The sequence below is a fragment of the Candoia aspera genome, chromosome 2 (assembly GCF_035149785.1).
Source record: "Candoia aspera isolate rCanAsp1 chromosome 2, rCanAsp1.hap2, whole genome shotgun sequence".
NCBI classification, from domain to species: domain Eukaryota; kingdom Metazoa; phylum Chordata; class Lepidosauria; order Squamata; family Boidae; genus Candoia; species Candoia aspera.
The window spans coordinates 130,656,560-130,674,667 of record NC_086154.1 but is presented as its reverse complement, the minus strand read 5'-3'; the positions used below and the strand labels follow the sequence as shown (position 1 = coordinate 130,674,667).

The 18,108-nt window shown below is 42.7% G+C and overlaps 2 protein-coding genes across 2 annotated transcripts in view; one reads left to right on the top strand and one right to left on the bottom strand.

Moving 5' to 3' along the window:
* The window catches only part of LOC134490068 (transmembrane protease serine 9-like), a 62,958-nt gene extending 49,793 nt beyond the window's left edge, over positions 1–13,165 (bottom strand). The window contains exon 1 of the mRNA XM_063292952.1: positions 12,985–13,165. Within this exon, the coding sequence (XP_063149022.1) occupies positions 12,985–13,165 (181 nt within the window). The remainder of the gene's footprint in view (positions 1–12,984) is intronic.
* ATF1 (activating transcription factor 1) overlaps positions 1–18,108 on the top strand; it is a 364,083-nt gene that overhangs the window by 159,591 nt on the left and 186,384 nt on the right. The window lies entirely within an intron of this gene.

Here is an 18,108-nt window from a genome sequence, read left to right as displayed (position 1 = left end):
GAAAGAGCAGCAGAGAAATAATAACAGCATCTTATTGTTCTCCTTTAATGTTATATTTTTCCTGCTAAGATCTCTCTAATAATCCTATTCAGAACTACTTATCAACTCATATCATTATGTTAATTCATTTTTGTATGCTTAAATATTTGTAATAACATTTCATAAATTTTCACATTTATGCTCCTGGGAACTATTTACCTCACATAGTCTAAAGTAACTGTTCAAATAGACCTAATCCATTGCAAAATATTGATTCTGGCCTAATAATGGTGTTCAAATATAAAAGGACTATACTATTTGCTGTATTTGCTGTTGTTTGCTTTACCATGTGTTTTGAAAAGATGAAAAAAAATGCTTTGCTTCCAATGGTTAGATTTTCTTTTGCTATGGTTATATTCTGTGTTCACACCACTTCTTTTCACTAAAGTACAATCTGCTGATAGAATTGTTCAGTTAGGTATATTTATTGATGAATCTGTTTTTGTCAACCTTTACTATTACTTTAGGGAGAAACTGGGGAAGACCTTTAGGTTTTTTTGTTTTATAAAGACAATCCAGTTTATCATAATATTTAACATTATTTTTCAGCTTTTTGGAAGTTGAGATAGCATTTATTTTTAAAAAATCTAAACTGAGTTTGAACTATGCATTTGTCTCCTTCCCTTCCTGCCTTTTGTTCTCTAGGAGATTTTGTGGGGCCTAGTTAAAGCTAACCCATCTTCCCACAGAAAATAAAGCACAGCCTCAGCTTGTGTCAAATTGGGCAACTACTCCATTACAAAAAAACTTCCCAGGAAAATGACACTGTCAAAAAAGCCATAGAACCTTCAGAAGGCCAAAGAATTCTGAGAAGCTGGGAAAAGATCCTGGGAAGCAAGCAGAGCTCTGGGAAACTACTTACTGACAAAGGTGCTATTGTCCTCTTGCCAAGGTTCATGAGTTTTCCTAATATATCCAGTTGGCCACTGCAAACCCAGAATGTTTGACTAGATGGGTCTATGGCCTGATCTAGCAGACCTTTTCTATGTTTTTAAAACAACATGCTTTTCTTGGTAGCATTATGGACAGTGTTTTATATCACCTCCTAATATATATTTTTGACTTCTCAGATTATCCTACAACCCTGGATACTCTAGAATTCCAGCTTCATTCTTTTAATTGGAGTTAAGGTTGCAATTTCTTTCACTGAATTGGGTTGATAGCGCTTATCTGTTAGGTGCCACTTGTGTGGTGAACTGTCTGCTCTGGTCTCACACACAACAGTTTTGGAACCCAACATATTGTCCCTCAAGATATCTTCTGTTGGTTAGATAGACAAAGATGTTTACCCACTCCTCAACAACATATTAGAGAGTTCTATCCCATAACACTAGTCTAGGTAACTGGTTGAACCAAAAGTTAAAAATAAAAAATAACACATGTGTTTGCAAGTTGTTTTATGTCTCTGCTAAAAAGAAGAAAAGCAGGGGGGAATGCCCATCTATTTATCCCAGATTACACCATTCCCTATGGCACAAAAGAGCATAAAACAGCATGCATTCACACGCGCACAGACAAAAGCATTAAAAAGTAAGTGAAAGCTGTCAGTTGCCCCTAGTTTCCACATAGCAGGGTTGAGGGTGAGCATGTAGGGCAACAGGTGGGAGGTATCAAACCTCTTCTCCCAGAAACACTCTGAGTCTTCCCAGTTTAACTCAATCTCCTGTTTTAATGTGCATCTTAGTAATTTTCTCTGCCACTACTTATCTTTTAGAGAGTCCTCCCCACTAACTCTGGTGTGTGAGAAAGCTCCCACACCCCATGTTAATTTCTAGGAATTTAAAAGGAGCAAAAAATAAAAGGAATAAATTCTATAATCACCTCCTGGCCCTGCAGCACTGAGGCACATTGCTAAGGAAATCAGCCCATTATCCCCCTTCCCTCTTTTTAGAAGACAGGTCAATCTCATAAGAAAGAAAATCAAACTGTTTTTTACATTTACATTTATTTGTTTGGCTTAGAATACCACTCCAATCAATACTGACTGAGCAGCTTGCATACCCAATTTTTGTAAATAAGGTTGAAAATAAATACACATAATAAACAAAACAATGCAGTTTAGTATTTGTTGTTGTTTATTCGTTTAGTCGCTTCCGACTCGTGACTTCATGGACCAGCCCATGCCAGATCTTCCTGTCGGTCTTCAACACCCCCAGCTCCCCCAGGGACGAGTCCGTCACCTCTAGAATATCATCCATCCATCTTCCCCTTGGTTGGCCCCTCTTCCTTTTGCCTTCCACTCTCCCTAGCATCAGCATCTTCTCCAGGGTGTCCTGTCTTCTCATTATGTGGCCAAAGTATTTCAGTTTTGCCTTTAATATCATTCCCTCCAGTCAGCAGTCTGGCTTTATTTCCTGGAGGATGGACTGGTTTGATCTTCTGGCAGTCCAAGGCACTCTCAGAATTTTCCTCCAACACCACAGTTCAAAAGCATCGATCTTCCTTCTCTCAGCCTTCCTTATGGTCCAGCTCTCGCAGCCATATGTTACTACGGGGAACACCATTGCTTTAACTATGCGGACCTTTGTTGTCAGTGTGATGTCTCTGCTCTTAACTATTTTATCGAGATTGGTCATAAAATGTTTTGGAAATAGATAGAAAGATTGTGAGCTGAGCCCTCGTAAGAGGGGGAGGACAGTTAGGGTATAAAAGTTTTGTGTTAACTTCGTTCGGGGTTCCTTCTTGCACGGAGGGACCCGCCTTTGCAAACGCGTTACAAATAAACTCTTTTCTCTGCATCATCGAACCTTGTGAATTGGGATTCTTTTGGGAGGTTTTCCCGCTGACAATATTTTTCTGAAACTCCCTGGCCTTTTTCATTATCCAGCGGATATTGGCAATTTGGTCCCTAGTTCCTCTGCCTTTTCTAAACCCAGCTTGTACATCTGGCAATTCTCGCTCCATGAATTGCTGAAGTCTACCTTGCAGGATCTTGAGCATTACCTTACTGGCATGTGAAATGAGTGCCACTGTTCGATAGTTTGAACATTCTTTAGTGTTCCCCCTTTTTGGTATGGGGATATAAGTTGATTTTTTCCAGTCTGATGGCCATTCCTCTGTTTTCCAAATTTGCTGGCATATAGCATGCATTACCTTGACAGCATCATCTCGCAAGATTTTGAACAGTTCAGCTGGGATGCCGTCGTCTCCTGCTACCTTATTAGCAATGCTTCTTAAGGCCCACTCAACCTCACTCTTCAGGATGTCTGGCTCTAGCTCACTGACCACACCGTCAAAGCTATCCCTGATATTGTTATCCTTCCTATACAGGTCTTCTGTATATTCTTGCCACCTTTTCTTGATCTCTTCTTCTTCTGTTAGGTCCTTGCCATCTTTGTTTTTGATCATACCCATTTTTGACTGGAATTTACCTCCAATGTTTCTAATTTTCTGGAAGAGATCTCTTGTCCTTCCTATTCTATTGTCTTCTTCCACTTCCACGCATTGCTTGTTTAAAAATAATTCCTTATCTCTTCTGGCTAACCTCTGGAATTTTGCATTTAATTGGGCATATCTCCCCCTATCACTGTTGCCTTTTGCTTTCCTTCTTTCTTGGGCTACTTCTAGTGTCTCAGCAGACAGGCATTTTGCCTTCTTGGTTTTCTCTTTCTTTGGGATGTATTTTGTTGCCGCCTCCTGAACAATGTTGCGAACGTCTGTCCAGAGTTCTTCCAGGACCCTATCTACTAAGTCCAGTCCCTTAAATCGATTCTTTACCTCCACTGCGTATTCCTGAGGGATATTAGTGAGCTCATATCTAGCTGATCTGTGGGTCTTCCCTAATCTCTTTAGTCTGATCCTAAATTGTGCAGTAAGAAGTTCGTGATCGGAACTACAGTCAGCTCCAGGTCTTGTTTTTACTGACTGTATAGATGTCCGCCACCTTTGGCTGCAAAGGATGTAGTCAATCTGGTTTCGGTGTTGTCCATCTGGTGAAGTCCATGTATAAAGCTGTCTCTTAGGTTGTTGGAAGAGAGTGTTTGTTATGCAGAGTGAGTTGTCTTGGCAAAATTCTATCAGCCTATGTCCTGCTTCATTTTGTTCTCCCAGGCCATACTTACCTGTAATTCGAGGTGTCATTTGACTGCCCACCTTAGCATTCCAGTCTCCTGTGATGAAAATAACATCTCTTTTAGGCGTGTTGTCCAGTAGGTGCTGCAGATCCTCATAGAACTGCTCTACTTCAGCTTCTTCAGCATTTGTGGTTGGGGCGTATATTTGGATCACTGTGATGTTAGATGGCTTGCCCTGAATTCGAATTGGGATCATTCTATCGTTTTTTGGATTGTATCCAAGCACTGCTTTCGCCACTTTACTATTTATGAAGGCTACTCCATTTCTTCTGTGGTCCTCTTGTCCACAGTAGTAGATCTGGTGGTCATTTGATGTGAAGTGGCCCATTCCAGTCCATTTCAGTTCACTGATGCCCAAAATGTCTATCTTTAATCCTGACATCTCACCAATAACCACATCCAATTTGCCCTGGCTCATAGATCTTACATTCCAGGTTCCAATGGTGTGTTGATCCTTAGAACATCGGATTCGCCGTTCACCACCAGCACCGTCGGCCGCTAGCCGTCCTTTCGGCTTTGAGCTAGCTGCGTCATCACGTCTGGGGCTAGTTGAACTCATCCTCTGTTCCTCCCCAGTAGCATTTTGACCATCTTCCGACCTGGGGATCTCATCTTCCGATGGTATAGTTTAGAATTAGAGATACATAAATTAAAAAAGCAAACAGGTCACCATATTTCCACCCCCATGGCCTTTGGAAAAAACATGTTTAGATAGCTTTTCTAAAACTGGCAGAGTAGGGTCCATCCAGATCAAAAAGGCCCTCCCCCAAGATCCCTGATAATGGCAATTCCTGTGTGAAGGAAACTTAGGAGAGCCCCTTCTACATGATCTTACTTTTCTCCTTTTTGTAGTCCTGTGTCCAACTTTTCCCTTTGTTCTAAACAATTTGTATCTAGCTGCACAGGAAGGATTTGGGGATAATCCTCCCCATTCATGGCTCACTTGGGAAGATCCTGCTTCAGACACAATGTGCATTCCCTATCTGGGAAGGAAGCTGACATTTCTGTGAATGCTGAGTGGCATCACAACAGTTCACTAAACAATGCCACTTTCACCTTATTTTTCATGTGTTACCAATAAACACTTTTGGTGGACATTTCAGACTTTCTACTCAACAATATGGCCAAATCACAGGTTAATCACAAACTAATTTGCCCCTTGTTTATTCGTTTAGTCGCTTCCGACTCTTCGTGACTTCATGGACCAGCCCACGCCAGAGCTTCCTGTCGGTCGTCAACACCCCCAGCTCCCCCAGGGACGAGTCCGTCACCTCTAGAATATCATCCATCCATCTTGCCCTTGGTCGGCCCCTCTTCCTTTTGCCTTCCACTCTCCCTAGCATCAGCATCTTCTCCAGGGTGTCCTGTCTTCTCATTATGTGGCCAAAGTATTTCAGTTTTGCCTTGAATATCATTCCCTCAAGTGAGCAGTCTGGCTTTATTTCCTGGAGGATGGACTGGTTTGATCTTCTGGCAGTCCAAGGCACTCTCAGAATTTTCCTCCAACACCACAGTTCAAAAGCATCGATCTTCCTTCGCTCAGCCTTCCTTATGGTCCAGCTCTCGCAGCCATATGTTACTACAGGGAACACCATTGCTTTAACTATGCGGGCCTTTGTTGTCAGTGTGATGTCTCTGCTCTTAACTATTTTATCGAGATTGGTCATTGCTCTTCTTCCAAGGATTAAGCGTCTTCTGATTTCCTGACTGCAGTCAGCATCTGCAGTAATCTTTGCACCTAGGAATACAAAGTCTTTCACTGCTTCTACATTTTCTCCCTCTATTTGCCAGTTATCAATCAAGCTGGTTGCCATAATCTTGGTTTTTTTGAGGTTTAGCTGCAAGCCAGCTTTTGCACTTTCTTCTTTCACCTTCATCATAAGGCTCCTCAGTTCCTCTTCACTTTCAGCCATCAAAGTGGTATCATCTGCATATCTGAGATTGTTAATGTTTCTTCCAGAGATTTTAACTCCAGCCTTGGATTCCTCAAGGCCAGCTTGTCGCATGATGTGTTCTGCATACAAGTTGAATAGGTAGGGTGAGAGGATACAGCCCTGCCGTACTCCTTTCCCAATCTTAAACCAGTCCGTTGTTCCGTGGTCTGTTCTTACTGTTGCTACTTGGTCGTTATACAGATTCTTCAGGAGGCAGACAAGATGACTTGGTATCCCCATACCACTAAGAACTTGCCACAATTTGTTATGGTCCACACAGTCAAAGGCTTTAGAATAGTCAATAAAACAGAAATAGATGTTTTTCTGAAACTCCCTGGCTTTTTCCATTATCCAGCGGATATTGGCAATTTGGTCCCTAGTTCCTCTGCCTTTTCTAAACCCAGCTTGTACATCTGGCAATTCTCGCTCCATGAACTGCCGAAGTCTACCTTGCAGGATCTTGAGCATTACCTTACTGGCATGTGAAATGAGTGCCACTGTTCGATAGTTTGAACATTCTTTAGTGTTTCCCTTTTTTGGTATGGGGATATAAGTTGATTTTTTCCAGTCTGATGGCCATTCTTGTGTTTTCCAAATTTGCTGGCATATAGCATGCATTACCTTGACAGCATCATCTTGCAAGATTTTGAACAGTTCAGCTGGGATGCCGTCGTCTCCTGTTGCCTTGTTATTAGCAATGCTTCTTAAGGCCCACTCAACCTCACTCTTCAGGATGTCTGGCTCTAGCTCACTGACCACACCGTCAAAGCTATCCCTGATATTGTTATCCTTCCTATACAGGTCTTCTGTATATTCTTGCCACCTTTTCTTGATCTCTTCTTCTTCTGTTAGGTCCTTGCCATCTTTGTTTTTGATCATACCCATTTTTGACTGGAATTTACCTCCAATGTTTCTAATTTTCTGGAAGAGATCTCTTGTCCTTCCTATTCTATTGTCTTCTTCCACTTCCACGCATTGCTTGTTTAAAAATAATTCCTTATCTCTTCTGGCTAACCTCTGGAATTTTGCATTTAATTGGGCATATCTCCCCCTATCACTGTTGCCTTTTGCTTTCCTTCTTTCTTGGGCTACTTCTAGTGTCTCAGCAGACAGGCATTTTGCCTTCTTGGTTTTCTCTTTCTTTGGGATGTATTTTGTTGCCGCCTCCTGAACAATGTTGCGAACGTCTGTCCAGAGTTCTTCCAGGACCCTATCTACTAAGTCCAGTCCCTTAAATCGATTCTTTACCTCCACTGCGTATTCCTGAGGGATATTAGTGAGCTCATATCTAGCTGATCTGTGGGTCTTCCCTAATCTCTTTAGTCTGATCCTAAATTGTGCAGTAAGAAGTTCGTGATCGGAACTACAGTCAGCTCCAGGTCTTGTTTTTACTGACTGTATAGATGTCCGCCACCTTTGGCTGCAAAGGATGTAGTCAATCTGGTTTCGGTGTTGTCCATCTGGTGAAGTCCATGTATAAAGCTGTCTCTTAGGTTGTTGGAAGAGAGTGTTTGTTATGCAGAGTGAGTTGTCTTGGCAAAATTCTATCAGCCTATGTCCTGCTTCATTTTGTTCTCCCAGGCCATACTTACCTGTAATTCGAGGTGTCATTTGACTGCCCACCTTAGCATTCCAGTCTCCTGTGATGAAAATAACATCTCTTTTAGGCGTGTTGTCCAGTAGGTGCTGCAGATCCTCATAGAACTGCTCTACTTCAGCTTCTTCAGCATTTGTGGTTGGGGCGTATATTTGGATCACTGTGATGTTAGATGGCTTGCCCTGAATTCGAATTGGGATCATTCTATCGTTTTTTGGATTGTATCCAAGCACTGCTTTCGCCACTTTACTATTTATGAAGGCTACTCCATTTCTTCTGTGGTCCTCTTGTCCACAGTAGTAGATCTGGTGGTCATTTGATGTGAAGTGGCCCATTCCAGTCCATTTCAGTTCACTGATGCCCAAAATGTCTATCTTTAATCCTGACATCTCACCAATAACCACATCCAATTTGCCCTGGCTCATAGATCTTACATTCCAGGTTCCAATGGTGTGTTGATCCTTAGAACATCGGATTCGCCGTTCACCACCAGCACCGTCGGCCGCTAGCCGTCCTTTCGGCTTTGAGCTAGCTGCGTCATCACGTCTGGGGCTAGTTGAACTCATCCTCTGTTCCTCCCCAGTAGCATTTTGACCATCTTCCGACCTGGGGATCTCATCTTCCGATGGTATAGTTTAGAATTAGAGATACATAAATTAAAAAAGCAAACAGGTCACCATATTTCCACCCCCATGGCCTTTGGAAAAAACATGTTTAGATAGCTTTTCTAAAACTGGCAGAGTAGGGTCCATCCAGATCAAAAAGGCCCTCCCCCAAGATCCCTGATAATGGCAATTCCTGTGTGAAGGAAACTTAGGAGAGCCCCTTCTACATGATCTTACTTTTCTCCTTTTTGTAGTCCTGTGTCCAACTTTTCCCTTTGTTCTAAACAATTTGTATCTAGCTGCACAGGAAGGATTTGGGGATAATCCTCCCCATTCATGGCTCACTTGGGAAGATCCTGCTTCAGACACAATGTGCATTCCCTATCTGGGAAGGAAGCTGACATTTCTGTGAATGCTGAGTGGCATCACAACAGTTCACTAAACAATGCCACTTTCACCTTATTTTTCATGTGTTACCAATAAACACTTTTGGTGGACATTTCAGACTTTCTACTCAACAATATGGCCAAATCACAGGTTAATCACAAACTAATTTGCCCCTTGTTTATTCGTTTAGTCGCTTCCGACTCTTCGTGACTTCATGGACCAGCCCACGCCAGAGCTTCCTGTCGGTCGTCAACACCCCCAGCTCCCCCAGGGACGAGTCCGTCACCTCTAGAATATCATCCATCCATCTTGCCCTTGGTCGGCCCCTCTTCCTTTTGCCTTCCACTCTCCCTAGCATCAGCATCTTCTCCAGGGTGTCCTGTCTTCTCATTATGTGGCCAAAGTATTTCAGTTTTGCCTTGAATATCATTCCCTCAAGTGAGCAGTCTGGCTTTATTTCCTGGAGGATGGACTGGTTTGATCTTCTGGCAGTCCAAGGCACTCTCAGAATTTTCCTCCAACACCACAGTTCAAAAGCATCGATCTTCCTTCGCTCAGCCTTCCTTATGGTCCAGCTCTCGCAGCCATATGTTACTACAGGGAACACCATTGCTTTAACTATGCGGGCCTTTGTTGTCAGTGTGATGTCTCTGCTCTTAACTATTTTATCGAGATTGGTCATTGCTCTTCTTCCAAGGATTAAGCGTCTTCTGATTTCCTGACTGCAGTCAGCATCTGCAGTAATCTTTGCACCTAGGAATACAAAGTCTTTCACTGCTTCTACATTTTCTCCCTCTATTTGCCAGTTATCAATCAAGCTGGTTGCCATAATCTTGGTTTTTTTGAGGTTTAGCTGCAAGCCAGCTTTTGCACTTTCTTCTTTCACCTTCATCATAAGGCTCCTCAGTTCCTCTTCACTTTCAGCCATCAAAGTGGTATCATCTGCATATCTGAGATTGTTAATGTTTCTTCCAGAGATTTTAACTCCAGCCTTGGATTCCTCAAGGCCAGCTTGTCGCATGATGTGTTCTGCATACAAGTTGAATAGGTAGGGTGAGAGGATACAGCCCTGCCGTACTCCTTTCCCAATCTTAAACCAGTCCGTTGTTCCGTGGTCTGTTCTTACTGTTGCTACTTGGTCGTTATACAGATTCTTCAGGAGGCAGACAAGATGACTTGGTATCCCCATACCACTAAGAACTTGCCACAATTTGTTATGGTCCACACAGTCAAAGGCTTTAGAATAGTCAATAAAACAGAAATAGATGTTTTTCTGAAACTCCCTGGCTTTTTCCATTATCCAGCGGATATTGGCAATTTGGTCCCTAGTTCCTCTGCCTTTTCTAAACCCAGCTTGTACATCTGGCAATTCTCGCTCCATGAACTGCCGAAGTCTACCTTGCAGGATCTTGAGCATTACCTTACTGGCATGTGAAATGAGTGCCACTGTTCGATAGTTTGAACATTCTTTAGTGTTTCCCTTTTTTGGTATGGGGATATAAGTTGATTTTTTCCAGTCTGATGGCCATTCTTGTGTTTTCCAAATTTGCTGGCATATAGCATGCATTACCTTGACAGCATCATCTTGCAAGATTTTGAACAGTTCAGCTGGGATGCCGTCGTCTCCTGTTGCCTTGTTATTAGCAATGCTTCTTAAGGCCCACTCAACCTCACTCTTCAGGATGTCTGGCTCTAGCTCACCGACCACACTGTCAAAGCTATCCCCGATATTGTTATCCTTCCTATACAGGTTTTCTGTATATTCTTGCCACCTTTTCTTGATCTCTTCTTCTTCTGTTAGGTCCTTGCCATCTTTGTTTTTGATCATACCCATTTTTGCCTGGAATTTACCTCCAATGTTTCTAATTTTCTGGAAGAGGTCTCTTGTCCTTCCTATTCTATTGTCTTCTTCCACTTCCGCGCATTGCTTGTTTAAAAATAATTCCTTATCTCTTCTGGCTAACCTCTGGAATTTTGCATTTAATTGGGCATATCTCCCCCTATCACTGTTGCCTTTTGCTTTCCTTCTTTCTTGGGCTACTTCTAGTGTCTCAGCAGACAGCCATTTTGCCTTCTTGGTTTTCTCTTTCTTTGGGATGTATTTTGTTGCCGCCTCCTGAACAATGCTGCCAACTTCTGTCCAGAGTTCTTCCGGGACCCTATCTACTAAGTCCAGTCCCTTAAATCGATTCTTCACCTCCACTGCATATTCCTTAGGAATATTAGTGAGCTCATATCTAGCTGATCTGTGGGTCTTCCCTAATCTCTTTAGTCTGATCCTAAATTGTGCAAGAAGGAGTTCGTGATCTGAACTACAGTCAGCTCCAGGCCTTGTTTTTACCGACTGTACAGATGTCCGCCACCTTTGGCTGCAAAGGATGTAATCAATCTGATTTCGGTGTTGTCCATCTGGTGAAGTCCATGTATAAAGCCGTCTCTTAGGTTGTTGGAAGAGAGTGTTTGTTATGCAGAGTGAATTGTCTTGGCAAAATTCTATCAGCCTGTGTCCTGCTTCGTTTTGTTCTCCCAGGCCATACTTACCTGTAATTCGAGGTGTCATTTGACTGCCCACCTTAGCATTCCAGTCTCCTGTGATGAAAATAACATCTCTTTTAGGCGTGTTGTCCAGTAGGTGCTGCAGATCCTCATAGAACTGCTCTACTTCAGCTTCTTCAGCATTTGTGGTTGGGGCGTATATTTGGATCACTGTGATGTTAGATGGCTTGCCCTGAATTCGAATTGAGATCATTCTGTCGTTTTTTGGGTTGTATCCAAGCACTGCTTTAGCCACTTTACTATTAATTATGAAGGCTACTCCATTTCTTCTGTGGTCCTCTTGTCCGCAGTAGTAGATCTGGTGGTCATTTGATGTGAAGTGGCCCATTCCAGTCCATTTCAGTTCACTGACGCCCAAAATGTCTATCTTTAATCTTGACATCTCACCAATAACCACATCCAATTTGCCCTGGCTCATAGATCTTACATTCCAGGTTCCGATGGTGTGTTGATCCTTAGAACATCGGATTCGCCGTTCACCACCAGCACCGTCGGCCGCTAGCCGTCCTTTCGGCTTTGAGCTAGCTGCGTCATCACGTCTGGGGCTAGTTGAGCTCATCCTCTGTTCCTCCCCAGTAGCATTTTGACCATCTTCCGACCTGGGGGTCTCATCTTCCGATGGTATACCGACATATCTCTGGTTGTACTGATCCATTTAGTTTTCACGGCAAGAATACTGAGGTGGGTTGCCATTACCTTCCCCAGGGATCGCATTTAGTCTGACCTCTCTGTCATGACCTTCCCGTCTTGGGTGGCCCTTCACGGTTTAGCTCATGGCATCATTGAGGTGCTCAAGCTCCAGCACCACGACAAGGTAACGATCCTTTGCTGAAGACAAACTAATTTAATCATTACATATTTTTACTCTTGAAAGATTATGACACCAACTTTTGGTCAGTTAACCCTATTCTTAAAATTGCTCCATTTCCTTGGAATTAATTCCATTTGGAAGTATCACTAAAAGCCTTCCAACCGAGCATTATTAGCGATAAACATTTTCCCACAGCAAACTTGCTTCTTTTTTTTCTTTTTGCACAATCAAACTGCATAATTCATAGCTGTGGCTGGATGAGAATGACCATTCATTCATGGAGGCTCAAGCTTTCAAGAGCTTCCAGCCCTGGTATTTTGTTCTCTTCTCCTGAATCACAGGCAATATATCTTCAATACAGTACCAGCTTCCCAGAAGCGGCAGTGGACAGGGCCATCTCCCTCCTATCCCTATATGTGAGCTTCCTGAACACATCTAATTGAACACTGTGTGACATTTACTGCTCAGTCAGATAGGTCTTTGATTTGATCCAACAGAGCATCTACGTTTTTGACAGAGTTTACTTTCCTAAGGAAAACGTTCTTGGGGCGCTAAGAGGATGGAGCGTGGTAACAAATGTCCTAAGATGCCTCTGAGTTTTGTTTCGGGAACAAAACGCCACCACATGTTGTGGTCGGTGCCGCTTGTCAGGCAGTAAGATCACGGGTAAGACGCTCCCGCCTAAGCAGATTCTCGAGATAGAGCCATTGCCTCTCTCGCCGGAGAAACAACAGGAGTCACCCCAAAGCAGATCCCAGTGATCTTAAAGGGACGACTGTGTAAAATCATACCGAGCCCCTTCGCCTGGTTGCGTTTGCAATCCTCTCCCCAACGGAGAATTCCGCGACTAAGAAAATGCTGTAAACCCTCGCCGCCCACCAGCTAATCCGCGAGACACTTCAGGGAAAGTTCCCCGGCAAAGTCTCCTCGACGCTACCCGTCCTGGGCTGCGTCGTGGCGCTTAACGTGCTTGGGAACTTACCTAGAAAAGGCTTCGGGGGCTTCCGGCGGTAAGAAGCGCCCGACGCTCGGCGAACTGAGGGGGCAAAGCCCCGTTGGCGATCGATAAGGTTCAAACAGAACCCAGCTTTGGGCGGGACTTTAATAAATAGCGCAAGGAGCCCCCAAAAAGAAAAAGCCGCGACGAGGTCGCTACGCCGCATGGCCCACCGAGGAGACAAGATGGCGGCTGACTTTTCTGCCCTCGCGCTCTTTCCTCTTTGGCCAGAATGTGGTTAGATGTCACATGGCGGCGAGGGAACAGGTGACGGTGGGCGTCCTTTACGGCTCCGACGATGGGTCATCCACCGATCATCTCCCTCGTGCTCCTCGCACCCTTGTGGACGATGCCAAGTTGTAGCCAGGTGTTCCCGGGCAAGGAACCTTACCAAAGGTTAACAGGGAAGCTGGCAAAGACATCGAAATGGAGATTTCCTTATTTTGATGCCACTGAGTAGGCAATAGAAATCGTTTATAGATTTCAAGAATGGGATATTTCTGTGCCTTTACTTTCATTAGCGCTTATAATTTTGTTTTGTGCACATTGATGGGGCTACCAATCCGGGCTGCAAAAATCCGGACTAGACCGCAGCAGAGCGTTGGAAGTTTCCGACTTTATGAGCTGTCCTCTAGTAGTCGTCCCGAATTTTGCGGCGCAGATCTGACTTTACTTTTTCTTCATTATACTACAATAACTTTTTCCACTGTTTTTTCCCTAATGATCATGAATCCTAATCCCCCTGCATACAGGAAAGCAGAATCACAATGGGTAGGGTACCCAACCTTAAAGGAGAACTTGATTGAGTTTTGATTTTAAGTAAAACCCTTCTACACAACTGTTAAGCCTTTATATTGAATTTTCAACAGAATGGTAGACATTTCTTAGGGTTCTTGATTTCAAGTGCCTCAGAACTGATTCCTCAGGAACTGAATTTGCTTTATTAACTGGTGCTGTGCCATCAGTACATAAATTACCACTTTGCTGGTGTACAGTCCTGCACTTTAGTATCTATTAATTTCTCTGAATTATTTTCAAAAGAAAAATCCCAACTTCAAGATATTTTCAGGAGCATGGCATCATTTGGACTGGGTTCACACTTTCTACCAAGCTGTATGATCTTATTTTTTGTAGAAAGTTCTGAAAACCCATATTTATAGCTTGGTGCAATGTTTTGTCAGTTGTTTTTGACAAACTATGGTTAAGCAGACCATGGCTTACTGTAAAATGTGAACCCAGCTTTGACATTTGCAATAACATACTAAGTCATACTAGGCACACCATTACATCCAAAGTTGGACCATGTATTAAATTGCTGAGTACCTTCACTGTGATTTATAACTATGATTTGCTGTCAATTTAGTCACGTAAATGAAATGCTGGTGCTAAATCATATTAACTTCCATTTCTAACTTAAAGATACAGAAAGCTGGAGCTGCAGTAAACTAGTTTGCTGCAGTGAGTGTCTTTTTTCCTCTTCCTCTACACAATGAGCATCTTGGAGGGAGTGCCATATGGACAATCAAGGAGGGCAGGGTGATCTTTCTCCATCCTGGTCATGTTTAATTTTAATTGTTTTTCATAAAAAATATTTAAAATGTCAGCTAGCCAACCATCACAAAAGTAATAGTAATTCCAGCCAAAATAAAGGGCACCCAGCAAATTATGGCTGGCTGTACTGATGTGTAAATGGCTTACCTGTGGTAAAAGCCAAACTTGTCTTACAGTATTATACATGGACATGCTCTTTGAGCATATCAGGTAGCCATATATTGTATTTTAATTCTCTCAATCACCCTTGTTCTGTAACATTTATTTTTATCCTTGTAGAATTACAATAAACATTATAATAAATGTTATTAAAAGATATAGTTGGTTATTTTATTTCAGAATAATAGCAACATCTTTAAAAAGTAGGGGGGAATCAAGTCAATTGATATGCTGTTTTAAAAATAATTTTAGTTTTATTTTTGTGTATTTCTACAGTATTTGACAAGAGCCAGCTTGGTGTAGTGATTCAAGTGCTGAATTAGGAGCAGGGAAACCTGAGTTCCAGTGCTACCTTACGTATGAAGCCAGCTGGGTGACCTTGAGCCAGTCAGTCTTTCTCAGCCTCAGGGTGGTGGTACTGGCAAGCCACTTCCGAAATTGTTGCCAAGAAAACTGCTTGGGCTAGTCCACCTAGTCACCAGGAGTCAAGACTGAAGGCAGACATATATACATACATACATACAGTACATGTATTTTACAATCAGCCTTATATCCTGTCACTACCATTCCTGTGTCTTGTTATAACTTTTGTCTAGAGCAGCTTTTCTCTACCTTTTGTCTCTGGAGGAACCCCTGAAATATTTTTCAAGCCTTGGGGAACCACTGCACATTATAGGCCAGAAGTTACAAACTTATTATATTCATTTCATGTGTAGGCCTATATATATGCACTAACAGTGCTCTTAAACTAAAAGAATGAAACTTACTTCTTTAATGTGAAGTTGCCTGAATTTGAAATAATTTTTTAAATAAATCATGATCTCCCACGGAATCCCTAATGACCTCTTGTGGAACCCTGGTTGAGACACCCTGATCTAGAGTAAATGACACTCCCATGTGCTGCAGTACATCACTGTTCCTCTGTTCTCATTCCTTTCTGTAGCCAATGACTTTCAGAATACCTGTTTTCTTTTCTCGTTGCTGAATCTCCCTATTCTTAATTATCAGAATTATGGAACCAATAGTATAGAGCTCTTAGGTGAGAAGGTATGGCCAGAAATCACTTCCTCTTCCTTGGGGAGAAATTTCCCTTTAGTTTGGTCTCTGCCTTCTTGAGAAGGTCATATATCCTTTGTTAGCTTCTCTCTCCTGTGTTGTGCTTGGAAAGAAGACCCCCCCCCCCGAGGCTGGTTAGCCAAAAAAAATAGGGCATAGGCCCGGGAAAGCAGAAGGGGTGTTCCTAAAGTGGCTACTAAGTGAGTCTAGTACCAGTACTCCTCTGATGGTGCTAATAAAGCAGTGACAGGCCCAGTGTGCAGGAAAGGTGATGCACTTGCAGTGAATTAAATGTCACCAGCGCAGCAGGTCTGGAAACTCATGGAAAGCAGGCTGAATGACCGTTTTGTAATGGAATGTTTCAACAAGCAGTGTGCCACCCTGGCAGCAAGGAGCAGCTAGAAAGGTACCACCTATACCAGGCAGAATATTCCAAAGATGGCACCTACATGGCCAGTGACCCTCCACACCCCATTGGATATACTGTAGTCATATGTCAAAAGTGGGGACAAATGTGGTAGTCTGGATAGCACACTCTGCCTTAAATGCCCTACCATTTTGGCTTGGGGGAAGGTTAGTTACACCATCAAGAGGATAAAGGGCAGTTGAGAAGAGTACTATGACCCATCTCACGGGCAGGAAGTGAGTGTAGAGAAAAATGTTGCCCTGCTAGTCTAATTCCAAGTAGAGAAATTGGACAACAGATTGCATTCATGACTGTGATTAACCTAAAAGAAAAAAAAGGAGAAGAGGCTCCTCCCAGAACAGAGAAGTACCCCCATTTCTAGTTCAGGATACACCACCACTGATTCCACCTTGTTTTGCTACAGTCATCTTCCTCCCCCCCCCCCTCATTAAAGGAAGAAGTAGAGAGGCAGACATACAGAAAAGCAAGTTCAAATAACAGCAAATTCTGGGTGAGGGCTTTTGTAGGTGATGTTGGCTTAAGCAGCAGCCTCAGCCTTGCTCTACTCATTCAGTGATCAGGAGGACCTTGCTCACCCCGAGTTCACAAAATACCAAGTCAAGGGCTGCATCAGCTACCAGTTCCTAGGGGACTGGGAGAGATGTGGGGGAGGTACCTGGAGGGAACGTACCTCCAGCAGTATAGACTGTTTAAAACAAAGATATATCCAATACTATAGGGCAAATTAACTAGAGTTCTCAAGTTGGAACAGTCAGTCACACGATAACTGCTAGTGCAGAATATAACCCAAGGAACTTTGGAAATATCTCCAGAGAAAGCATCCTCTAAGTCAAGATTCCCATTCCCAAAATTTACCTCCAGTTTGGTCAGCAAAGAGTGCCTTGCCTACTCTGGTGAGCACTCTCTCTCTTCCCAAAAAAGATTAATGTAAATTCGGATTATGGACATTGTAAAAACTATTTGGAAGATGCGCTGCCACTATTCATTAAGGCAGCCCCACTTTTTCAGGCTTCCATACAATCCGGAAAAAGGTGGAGCTGCATTAAGATTAATGAGTGGACTCCTTAAAACAGCCACTAGGAATCTCAAGACAAGATGAAGCTGCTTTAAGATACTGCAGACAAACTCTACCTTCTTGTTCTCTCCAAAACACCTTTTGGAGATTGAATCAGAAGCACTGCACAACCTTAATATATATATATATATGTTTATTTAGACAATCTTGTTTATCAATGATGCATATATACTATCCAGGTACAAGGCATCATTCAGATGATACAATGTCTATAGGAACAGTACTTCATGGTGAATCTGGAGAAGAGCTCACTCATACCCTCCAAGCGGATTTTGTATTCTGATAGAAACAGTGCAGTAAAATCATTTCCTGTCACAAAAGCAAACAAACAAGATATAAAGCTTATCCTCTTGACACCTTTCTCCATCCTCTGAAAGAGAAAGCTATTGGCAAGACAAGTCAGGAATGTCATGGAAGAATGATGCTTGGCAGAGTTCATCTCACAATCGATGTTGAGGTAATTAAAGTCTCCCATTTGAAGTTTACTCTTGGAAGATATCATCCACACCTAGGGTTCAACTCATGCTAAGAGTTCAAATCATCTTGTTTATTTCTCATGCTCTGAGCAATAATGTATAGACCAGAAAGTCATGAACTTTATGAGCTGATGTTCTTTCTCATGTTTCATTCAGTGGCTTTAGTGGATGGCGTTCATTCACTCATTCATTCACCTTTGCCTAAAGCCTCCAACTTCTTGAGAAATCTGGGTGGCATACATATTTCAGACCAACAGAAAAACAGCAGATGGCAAAAAAGGAAAATGGTCATCCTGGTGGAATAGACAAGGAGCTCACATTTCATCTGTTCAAAAGTCTGGGGAAAGAGTCAGGTCTGAAAGGCT